The 11,640-nt window shown below is 49.5% G+C and overlaps 1 protein-coding gene across 1 annotated transcript in view; it reads left to right on the top strand.

Annotated features, from left to right (window-relative positions):
- The first annotated feature begins 425 nt into the window (after window positions 1–425).
- Window positions 426–11,640, top strand: part of POLR2A (RNA polymerase II subunit A) — a 42,023-nt gene continuing 30,808 nt past the window's right edge. The window contains exons 1-8 of the mRNA XM_083410011.1: window positions 426–847; window positions 2,035–2,167; window positions 2,512–2,648; window positions 4,737–4,910; window positions 6,630–6,911; window positions 8,550–8,711; window positions 10,202–10,422; window positions 10,514–10,646. Of these exons, the coding sequence (XP_083266137.1) occupies window positions 758–847; window positions 2,035–2,167; window positions 2,512–2,648; window positions 4,737–4,910; window positions 6,630–6,911; window positions 8,550–8,711; window positions 10,202–10,422; window positions 10,514–10,646 (1,332 nt within the window). The 5' untranslated portion in view covers window positions 426–757. The remainder of the gene's footprint in view (window positions 848–2,034; window positions 2,168–2,511; window positions 2,649–4,736; window positions 4,911–6,629; window positions 6,912–8,549; window positions 8,712–10,201; window positions 10,423–10,513; window positions 10,647–11,640) is intronic.

Raw genomic sequence — 11,640 nt, 5'->3', positions numbered from 1 at the left:
ACCTTTGTTGGCAAGGTGATGTCTCTGCTCGTTTTACTCGGGAACAATCCCCATTGAAACCAAATGGCCCTCCCCGGGGAAACACGTAAGGCCTCGAGATGCACAAACTAAAAACAGGCGATCTATTGATATGCCAAAGGTGAACAGCCAGACAATTCACTCAACGCCTTTTATCTCTTTCTCTCCCCCCCCTTTTACTCAATTGGTACGGCCGCACCCCCACCGAATGCGGCGCCTCCCTGCCCGCTTTTCTCTTCTCCCAACCCCTTCGCTCTAGCCACGCCCCCTTCCGTCTCTCCTCCGCTCGGAGGGGGACGAAGGCCGCGGCGCCGCCCACTTCCGCGTCCTCGCCCTTGCCGTTCTGCTCCTGTAGCCCCGTGCAGGGGGGAGAGTCTATATAAGGCGGCGCCGGAGAGCCTGTCGGCTCAGTCGCGCTTTAGAGCGCGGAGGGAGAAGAAGGGAGGGAAGGGAATAGGCGGCCGGACGTGGTCGCGAGGGCGCGCGCACACGCGCGCGGGTGGGGCGGAGTTGGGGGACGCGGCTGAGTCTGCCGGCACCTCCCCGACTCGCGGTCCGCGGGGCGGCGAGGGAGACCCAGTCCCTGAACCCGCGGCGAGCTCGGTAGGCCTCGGTGGAAACCGGAGCGTGCGGGGGAGGGGCCGCGGCTGCTTCCTGGCTGAGGCGGAGGCAGCGCCGCGTCTGCGTCACGTGACACCCCAAAAGGCGGAGAGAGGCGGAAAAAAAAAAGTGTGCAAAGATGCACGGGGGAGCGCCGTCCGGGGACAGCGCGTGCCCGCTGCGCACCATCAAGCGCGTGCAATTCGGCATCCTGAGCCCGGATGAGATGGTGGGTTCGCGCGCCGCTCTCTTTTTATATCTTATTTTTTTTTTATGATTTAAAGAAGGTGTGGTGGTGGTGCGAAAAATAAAGAGTGCCGGGCGGGCGGTGGGGGTCTTTCGAAGAACTTTCTCCAGACTTTTTGTCGCATTGGGATTTTGGAAGGGCAATGCTGAAATAAAGAAGGGGAAAAAAAGGCGGGTGTGCTTGGCTTTCCTGTGTGGGAAAGGGAGATCGATTGCTGTTTCCTGGGGGGGGGGGAGCACAGTGTTCTCTCCCCCTACTCCAAAAAAACGTTGGTTTGCAAGAAGGCAGCCAAAAGCAAATTTTCCCACTAGTTTGCAGATGTTAAAAGTGCCACAAAACTCTGTTCCTTGGACACCCCCCGGGGTACCTAAGTGGATTTCCTTACCATTTTTTTTCTTAATAATTGACTAATTTTGCTGCTGGGACTCTTATTATTAATTTGATTTTTATGCCGCCTTTTAGCAAAAGATACCAATTTGTTTTCAAAGGAGTGGCAGCACAGTCCATGTTGGCATCTTTATGCTGAAGACTATTACAGGCAGGCACACATTTGCTCCACTGACTCCAAAACTGCATTTTGAAAGAACTTTGCAGTTTTTATTTGTTTCCATATAAAACACACAGCAAGTAAGTTTCGGTTGAGCTGGCCCTTAGGCTCACTCTCCTTAAAACCTGCTCGCAGATCCTGCATTTTAAGTAGCATTTGTTGCTTGTCTCCCATTAAAACCTCTGAAAACTCCTTCTGTGTGGGGAGAGAAAATCGATGAAATGGGTCTTGCTGTACGTAGTAGAGCTTCGCTGCCGTCTTTCATTTTTGCCTGTAATCTTGTTGATGTGGAGAGCCAGGGCAGGCTGTTAAAGTTTGTGAAGCTGTTTTATCCCCGCAGTAAATTCTCTCCTGAATGGAAGGTATCCTCCTGACAGTCTTCACTCACTTAAAAACGCTTTGTTTTCCTAGTAATGGTTTTTAGAGGACCATTAGGGACGTGACATAATAATAATAAAACACCCTTTGCGCTTCTGTTCCTTGTATCTCCCAACCTAGATATCATTCTTTTCTTCTTCTAGGGCTTCTGATGCTGTTTGGGTCCCCGTTCTTGACGTCTGCCTTCCCCACACCCTGAAGACTTGGCTGATAACTGATTCTGCTTTCTTTTTTCTTCTTCTAGAAACGGATGTCGGTGACGGAAGGAGGGATCAAATACCCTGAGACAACAGAAGGGGGTCGCCCCAAGCTGGGGGGCCTCATGGACCCTCGGCAGGGTGTCATTGAAAGGACAGGACGTTGCCAGACCTGCGCAGGTGGGTTCTTAGGGCAGTGCGCCAGGCGTAGCGTGGGGGGTGCAGGGGGGGCCGGCCGCACCGGGCGCAACATCTGGGGGTTAGGGTTAGGGGGCGCAAATCCACAGGTTAGGAGCCACAAATTACTTGCCTTGCCCCGGGTGCTGACAACCCACGCTACGCCACTGGGGCAGTGCGCCAGGCGTTTTGCACTGCAGCCCCAGCCACACGGTACCAGGCTGGGGGAGACTATGCTTGGGGCCTCACTCGGAAAACTGGTCCTTGGGAAGGGGATGAGGGGGCCAGTCTCAGAATCCGGGAGTCAGAGGGGCTCATGATTTCCCCGCCCTTCTGTTCTCCGGCAGGCAACATGACAGAATGCCCCGGCCATTTCGGACACATTGAGCTGGCCAAGCCTGTCTTCCACGTCGGCTTCTTGGGCAAGACGATGAAGGTTCTCCGTTGCGTCTGCTTTTTCTGCTCCAAGCTGCTGGTTGACTCTGTGAGTAATGGCTGGAGCTACTGGACATTCTTAGAAACAAGCTCAGATCAGTGAATAGCCGGAAACAGCATGGCTTTTCACTAAGTCCCCCCGTGATATTGTCACAAAGAAGCTGGTGGAACGTGGGCTGGACCAGGGAACTGTTATGTGGATTTGTAATTTGTTGGCTGACGGAACCCAAAGTGTACTCATTTATGGTTCCTGGTCATCTGGGGGGGGGGGGGAGTGACAAGTGTGGTGCTTCAGGGTTCCGTCCTGGGCCCATTGTTGTTCAACATCAATATAAATTATGAAGGAATTGAGGGGATGCTCAGTTCAAATGTTTCCAATTGAAATTCATTTTGTTACTTTGGGCGCAGTTCTCCCATCTGTCAAAAGGTCATTTTGAATCCTGACTCTGCCTTCTGCGACATTAGCTGCTACAGTGGTACCTCGGGTTACATACGCTTCAGGTTACATACGCTTCAGGTTACAGACTCCGCTAACCCAGAAATAGTACCTCGGGTTAAGAACTTTGCTTCAGAATGAGAACAGAAATCGTGCTCCAGCGGCAGCAGAAGGCCCCATTAGCTAAAGTGGTGCTTCAGTTTAAGAACAGTTTCAGGTTAAGAACAGACCTACGGAACGAATTAAGTAGTTAACCCGAGGTACCACTGTAATAGTCCCATCTATTCTGCCTTGGTCAGACCACACTCGGAATGCTTTGTCCAGTTTTCCTGGCTGTGCTGCCCTGTGGCTTTTCAAAGAAAAGTAATAATCTAATTTACTGTCCACAATTTCCCGTCTTGTTGGCTCTTGGTTACTTGCCACAGGTGACCAGGTGAGTGCATGCTGACAAGCCTTAGGGTTGACCAATATATTTTCATTCTAACTCTACATTCTGCTCTTAGTGATTCCTGCCTGTGAGTCAAAGCCTTGTGTGGCTTCTTTGTGGGCAATCATCCATTTTTGTTTTTAATCTCACCTTTCGGTATATAATTCTTAAGCTGCCCACAGTGCCAACCTACAACTCAAAAAACAATTCCATCAGCTACAGAAATCTTGAAATAATCAGTGTTAGTAGCCACTGAGAACCAGGAATAGGGGAAATAAAAACATTTTTTACCTAGTTCAGAAAAATGAGCCATTATGGCACAAGGTGAATAGGTGCCACTCCCAAGAAGGCCCTGTTTGTGTCAGCCCTCCCCTTCCTTTTGTTCAGCTTGAGGTCAAAGGTCTTCTGTTTCCCCCGATTCTGACTTCAAACACTTTGGGTGTACAACCCCCCCCCCCATTGAACCGCTCAGGAAGGCAGAATAATATGGATTCATCCTAAGAGAACAGAATACTGGTATCTGTGGAGTGTTCTTGTCAATGCAGCAAGAAAGGCCCGTTGCATCCCTTCCCTTTTTTTAAAAAAATGATAATATTTATTACTTTTTGAACAATTTAAACACTACAAAACAAAGCAAAAACAAAAACAAAACAAAAAAAGGAACAATACAATACAAAGACACTGCATAACACTAACACATTAAACTAACAAAACCAAACAAAAACAGTTAAAAACACTCAAACAGTTTCAATATCTTGTCTTTCATTCACTTATTTCACCGACCTCCTCGCACCTCCCTTTTTGTATTCCACTTCTGTCAATTATTTCAGCAATTCCTTTCCATCTTTCTCTGTTTTCTGTCCTATAGAAAACACATTCTAACCTTACTTTACCTATAATATTCCATTAATCTATTTATACTTAAATCCTCATAACATTTCTGCTAAAGCCATATAACTTCATTCCACCATTCTTCTAACATTCATTAACCGTTGCATCCCTTCCCAGCCTGCCCACGTCCCCTCTGATGTGAGGCCTACTTCCCAAGAGCTATGGCGAATATTGGGATATTCTCACATTTGCTGGTAGTCGTGGATAAGGGGAGTTATAGTCCCGTTTACAATTGCGCTAGGTGTAAAATGGCTTTTTCTATTACCCTGTAGTATTGAGGATGTTGGGGTGGGGCGGTCATTCAAAGGCACCCAAAATCTGGCACGGTTGATCACACCCTTTATTATTTGGGGGGGAACGCCCCGTTCTTCTTTTTGCCGCAGAACAACCCGAAGATCAAAGACATCCTGGCCAAATCCAAAGGGCAACCGAAGAAACGTTTGACCCACGTCTACGACCTTTGCAAAGGCAAGAACATCTGCGAAGGTGGGGAGGAAATGGACAACAAGTTTGGAGTGGAGCAGGCCGAAGGCGACGAGGACATCACGAAGGAAAAGGTCAGGACCGCAAATCGGCTGCGCGAGCCCAGCGGGGTTATAGTAATAGTAATAATTTATTGCCGTATTTTTCGCTCTATAACATGCACCAGACCATAACATGCACATAGTTTTTAGAGAAGGAAAACAAGAAAAAAAATATTCTAAATGAAACCGTGGATGTATGATTTTTGTGGTTCATGCTGTGGCCACAGACATCTGATCTGACAGTGAGTTTGGAGTAGCTCAATGCAAAAATCCTGAGGATCCATGTGGATCCGTGCTTTGTAACCACGTTTTAAGTGGGGAGGGAAGGAGAAGCACTCAAGGGACAAGGAGCACACGTGGGGTGTGTGGAGAAGGATGCTTCTAATAATGAAGAAGAGGGGTATAAGGGAAGAAGGCTCCTCTCCTCTCCCACTTTGCTCCTTTAAAGCAAGCAGGCTTTCTGTCCCTCTCTCCTCCCCACTCAGCGGCTCTTCTCCCACTTTGCTGTTTCAAAGTGAGCCACGGAGGAGGGAAGGAAGGGGAACCATGGATCCTCTGCTCACGACTGCAGCAGATCCCCCCCCCCCCCCCGGCCACCCGTAGGCATTCGCTCCATAACACGCACAGACATTTCCCCTTACATTCTAGGAGGAAAAAAGTGAGTGTTATGGTGCAAAAAATACGGTATTTATACCCCGCCCATCTGGCTGGGCTTCCCCAGCCACTCTGGGTGGCTTCCAAAGAAATATTGAAATACTGTAATACATCAAACATTAAAAGCTTCCCTAAACAGGGCTGCCTTCAGATGTCTTCTAAAAGTCAGATAGCTGTTTATTTCCTTGACATCTGGTGGGAGGGCGTTCCACAGGGAGGGCGCCACCACCGAGAAGGCCCTCTGCCTGGTTCCCTGTAACTTGGCTTCTCGCAGGGAGGGAACCGCCAGAAGGCCCTCGGCGCTGGACCTCAGGGCTGAACAATGGGGGTGGAGACGCTCCTTCAGATATTCTGGACCAAGGCCGTTTAGGGCTTTAAAGGTCAGCACCAACACTTTGGTTGGTTGAGCTTGTAAGATGTTGCGTGTTATCTTCACACTCGCTTTTCTTCTCTGCCTTCTGGACCATTGTGGACGCTCTCCCAGATCATAGAATCCCAGAATTGTAGAGTTGGAAGGGACCACCTCCGACGGTTCCTTAAGAGTTTCAAATGTGCCACTAGGGCAGTGAATCATAGAATCATAGAGTTGGAAGAGACCACAAGGGCCATCGAGTCCAACCCCCTGCCAAGCAGGAAACACCATCAGAGCACTCCTGACATATGGTTGTCAAGCCTCTGCTTAAAGACCTCCAAAGAAGGAGACTCCACCACACTCCTTGGCAGCAAATTCCACTGTCGAACAGCTCTTACTGTCAGGAGGTTCTTCCTAATGTTGAGGTGGAATCTTCTTTCTTGTAGTTTGGATCCATTGCTCCGTGTCCGCTTCTCTGGAGCAGCAGAAAACAACCTTTCTCCCTCCTCTATGTGACATCCTTCTATATATTTGAACATGGCTCCTGCTGGGTCTCCTGCTGCTGTTAAACTACAGTTCCCAGCACCCCTGACCACTAGTCCTGCTAGCCAGGGATGATGGGAGGAGCTCTGGTCCAACAACAGCAGGAGACCCAGTTTTGAGGAATGCTGCCCTGGGCTTATGGCAGGTGGAGGGCACCCCTGATCGACCTGACAGCCTTGCCCCATTGCTGCCTCTTTATCCAGGGTCACGGCGGCTGCGGGCGCTACCAGCCGAGGATCCGGCGCTCGGGCCTGGAGCTCTACGCCGAGTGGAAGCACGTGAATGAGGACTCTCAGGAGAAGAAGATCCTGCTCAGTCCCGAGCGGGTGCACGAGATCTTCAAGCGCATCTCGGACGAGGAGTGCTTCATCCTGGGCATGGACCCCAAGTTTGCCAGGCCCGAGTGGATGATCTGCACGGTGCTCCCGGTCCCACCGCTGTCTGTCCGCCCCGCTGTCGTCATGCAGGGCTCTGCCAGGAATCAGGTATGTTTACAGAGTGTATTTACAGAAATATTGTAAAATGAATGAATGTTAGAAGGATGCTAGAAAGAAGTTCTATGGCTTTAGTAGAAAAGTTATTAAGAAGTAAGTAAGAATGGATTGGTTATGGGTTAAGGTGTAAAATTTAAGGCTAAATTGCGTTAAGATAAATTATGGAACTAAATTTGAGAAAGAGGGAAAGGACTTGCTGAAACAACTAATTGTACTAGAATACAAAAAGGGAGGTGTGAGGAAGTCAAGGAAATAAGCAAATGAAAATTAAGGATATGAAAATATTGGTGTGTGTTTTTTCTTTTTTAAATGTTTTTGCTTTTTAAATGTTCTTGTTTTTTGCTTTTTTTAGTGTTTTGATGTAATTGTTGTCTTTTTTTACTGTATTTTTTTTTATCTGCTTTTGAAGTTTTGTAAGCTTTTATTGTTCGTTTTTCTTCTCTCTGTATTTGTTAAACCCTAATAAATATTTTTTTTTTTTTAAAAAGGAATCAGGGATGGGCCAAGGGTGGACTTGAGGTGGGGGGGAAGAGAGCAAGCTTCGTTCCAACTAAAAACTCACACCGCCAGAGGCAGAAATGCAACGTTTCCCAAACTTTGGGTCCTCAGCTCTTGTTCCCATCATCCCTGCATGAGGGGAATTGTAGTCCAACAGTAGCCAGAGACCTAAGTTTGGGGGAAAACTGCAGTAATTCTTCCGAATGCTGCTTGCTGGAAACCACAGGAGCGGGAGAGGGCACCTGTGCTGGAATCCTGCATGCAGGTCTTCCACAGGCATCTGGTTGGCAATTGTAAGAACAGGATGCCGCACTAGAAAGGCCATTGGCCTGATCCTGCAGGGTTCTTTTTTTGTATGTCGTATGCAGCCTTTCAAATGACAATTAGCCCGTGATTTGCAACAGAGAACATTCCAAAGGGCCAGCTTCCCTCTGCTTTCGTTTTTGCCAATTAGTTACTTTTTTAAAAAATGAAGTACCGTATTTTTCGCTCTATAAGACGCACCAGACCACAAGACGCACCTAGTTTTTGGAGGAGGAAAACAAGAAAAAAAATATTCTGAATCTCAGAAACTAGAACAACAAGAGGGATCGCTGCGCAGTGAAAGCAGCGATCCCTCTTGCTGTTCTGGCTTCTGGGATAGCTGCGCAGCCTGCATTCGCTCCATAAGATGCACACACATTTCCCCTGACTCTTTAGGAGGGGAAAAGTGAGTCTTATAGAGCAAAAAATACGGTAGTTCTTAAGCAATGTGAAATGTTAAGTAAATAAAAACAGCCAGATTTTTTAAAAGTGGAGGAAAGGAAAGAAAAAGACCATTCCATTGTTTAAAAAGCTGGATTAAAACATCCAACCCACTTATAAGAGACCATATATGAAATCCAAAGGCCTAGCGCAAAAAAACGTTTTTGCCGGGCACTTGCAGATACGTAATGATCATGCCTGGTCCCTGGGGAGAGCGTTCAGTAAGCAGGGTGCCACCACTGAAAAGGCCTGCTGTTGTGTGGCCACCCTCCAGACTTCCCGTGGAGGGAGCACGCGAAGAAGCGCCTCCGGTGAGGATCGCGGGGTCCAGGTAGGCTGATTTTGTCTGCCCTGACAGGCTGCTCCTTCCTTCCTCTCCCCACTCAGGACGACTTGACTCACAAGCTGGCTGACATTGTGAAGATCAACAACCAGCTGCGGAGGAACGAGCAGAACGGAGCGGCCGCCCACGTCATCGCCGAAGACGTCAAGCTGCTGCAGTTCCACGTGGCCACCATGGTGGACAACGAGCTGCCTGGGCTGCCCCGCGTAAGTGCTTAGGGGGCCTCTGCCTGCCCCTTGCAGGGTAGAAATCGGCAGTCACCCCTCTTTCGCAGAGGAGTCAGCGAGCCGTAGGTAGGCTGTGATGCCTCCTCCCTCCACAGGCAAACCCATCTTGGTGAGTGCAGGCAGTTAAGCTTCTTTTGGCGGAGGCCTCCCCAGGACTGTTGGTCTGGAGCGATATTTACCGTATTTTTTGCTCTAAAAGACTCACTTTTCCCCTCCTAAAAAGTAAGGGGAAATGTGTGTGCGTCTTATGGAGCGAATGCAGGCTGCACAGCTATCCCAGAAGCCAGAACAGCAAGAGGGATTGCTGCTTTCACTGCGCAGCGATCCCTCTTGCTGTTCTGGCTTCTGAGATTCAGAATATTTTTTTTCTTGTTTTCCTCCTCCAAAAACTAGGTGTGTCTTGTGGTCTGGTGCATCTTATAGAGCGAAAAATACGGTACCTTCATTCTGATTACAGGAGACTGGTTACAAGAAACTGTGGTCCTCTAAATAATGTTGGATTCCAACCCACGTCAGCCTCAGCCATTGGGTCAGTGCTCAGGAAAGATGGGGGCGCTGTGGCCCAATGAGATTTGGATGGCCACGGGTTCCTCACTGCTGATTTAAAAGATTAAAACAAAAAGAAACACATTTGTCCCTATACTGCTGAGAGGTCAGCACTAAGCCAAGACCTCCTAAAATTTTAAACGGGGGAAAAATATCTATGAGATAAAGATTTGAACATCTATGAGATAAATATTTCGGGGGAGGGGCTTTCTGTGGTTTGGACAGAAATGGGGAGTGGGAACCCAAAGGTTGTCTCAATTTGGTGGTTGTTATTTATTCACATTTTATTAGAAGCAAATAGGCTCCATTACAGCAGCCTTCACCTGATTGGCTGCCCTCCCAGCGCTCCAGACTACAACTCCCATCAGCCCCCATTGGCACAGTTGTGCTGTGTGTGGCTGATGGGAGTTCTTGTCCAAAGCAACTGGAGGGCAGCCCGGTTGATGGTGGTTGACGTGGAATATATGTAGCGCCTAAGCCAGGGATAACCCATGCGGACCACAGCTCCCATCAGCCCCTGTCGGCATGGAGTTGTAGCTCAGCAGCGCTGTAACTCTCCAAAAGTTTGTCTTCACCCCTAAAGGCAGAACCCTTCCATTGTCTCCTGAGACACAAAAACACATTGAGTGGACTAGGAGAGATATTGATACGCAGAGAAACGTAAAATCACGTTTCTATTGGACAGGATAGCAGAATTTCACTCGGCTCTTAATCCATCGGCTTGTCCTGCCTTGAATTAGATTAGAAAGTTGACCAGTTTCCCTTACTTAGAACGGTTCCCAGTCGATGGAGGACGAATGTCCAGAATGGGACGCACCTGCTTGCTCCACCGGCAAAAGCAAGCCATTCTTTGCACTTTCATGTTCCCCACCAGCTTTTGCAAAAGAGTAATGCTTTGCTTCCTCCAACCTCTTGATTCCCAGGCCATGCAGAAATCGGGGAGGCCTCTGAAGTCCCTGAAGCAGAGGCTGAAGGGGAAAGAGGGGCGCGTGCGAGGGAACCTGATGGGCAAGCGAGTGGACTTCTCGGCCCGGACGGTCATCACCCCGGACCCCAACCTCTCCATCGACCAGGTGGGCGTGCCTCGCTCCATCGCGGCCAACATGACCTTCGCCGAGATAGTGACGCCCTTCAACATCGACAGGTGAGCCCCCTTTCCCCACCCCACCCCGCGTCTGGTGTGCTCAGGTGCCTCGCGCCCCGAATGCCGGCTAACCCCTCTCCGCCTCCGCTAGGCTGCAGGAGCTGGTGCGCAGAGGGAACAGCCAGTACCCCGGAGCCAAATACATTATTCGGGACAACGGCGACCGGATTGACCTCCGCTTCCACCCCAAGCCCAGCGACCTCCACCTGCAGATAGGGTACAAGGTCAGTTCTGCTGGGGGCGGGACAGGGCACAAGGTTGGGTAGGAGAATCACAGCCCCCTCCCACCCCGGAGTAAGCCCACAGTGGCGCTGGACCAAAGAAGGATTTGGGGAGCCCTCTTGCTTGTTCCAGGAAGCGGGTGGCGTTGTGGGTTAAACCACAGAGCCTAGGACTTGCCGATCAGAAGCTCGGCGGTTCGAATCCCCGCAGTGACGGGGTGAGCTCCCGTTGCTCGGTCCCTGCTCCTGCCAACCTAGCAGTTCGGAAGCACTTCAAAGTGCAAGTAGATCAATAGGTACCGCTCCGGTGGGAAGGTAAACGGCGTTTCCGTGCGCTGCTCTGGTTCGCCAGAAGCGGCTTAGTCCTGCTGGCCACATGACCCGGAAGCTGTACGCCGGCTCACTCGGCCAGTAAAGCGAGATGAGCGCCGCAACCCCAGAGTCGGCCACGACTGGACCTAATGGTCAGGGGTCCCTTTACCTTACCTGTCCCTTGCTTGTTCTGCCAGCAGAACCCTACAGTTCTTTGATTCATCTGCTAGCATTAAAAGAAACGCCTTGTGTGAGCTTTCAGGTCTTGTAGCCTCTTCCATTCCAATAGACTCCAGTGGCCTTTTTTTGTAAGTGACCACGCCAAGCATACCTTTAAAGTTGGACAAATTCCGGCAAATGGGACAGTTGGGAAATGCCAGAGGGGGAGAGAGAGACCAAAGGTTTTGGGGACGTATCGCTCTTTGCAAACCTTCCCATGTGGGGCAGGCCGGGTAAGACAATGCTGCCCCCCAGGGAGGCTCATCTGGTGACTTAATTAACATTAAGCGCCTAGCAAAAACATCCCTTTTCAACCAGACCTTTGGCTGGTTAACATCCGATGCCCTTTTAAATGGGAGGAGGGGTTACTGGTTTTTGTTACCTTTTTCATTATGAACGTTGTGTTTTTTATAATTTTATTTTATTTTATTTTTGTTTGTTTGTACCCCACCCATCTGGCTGGGTC

This window comes from Podarcis tiliguerta (genome assembly GCF_965153285.1).
Source record: "Podarcis tiliguerta genome assembly, chromosome: 13".
Taxonomy (NCBI): Eukaryota; Metazoa; Chordata; class Lepidosauria; order Squamata; family Lacertidae; genus Podarcis; species Podarcis tiliguerta.
Note: the sequence above shows the minus strand (reverse complement) of the source record. Positions and strands in the feature narration are given on the sequence as shown.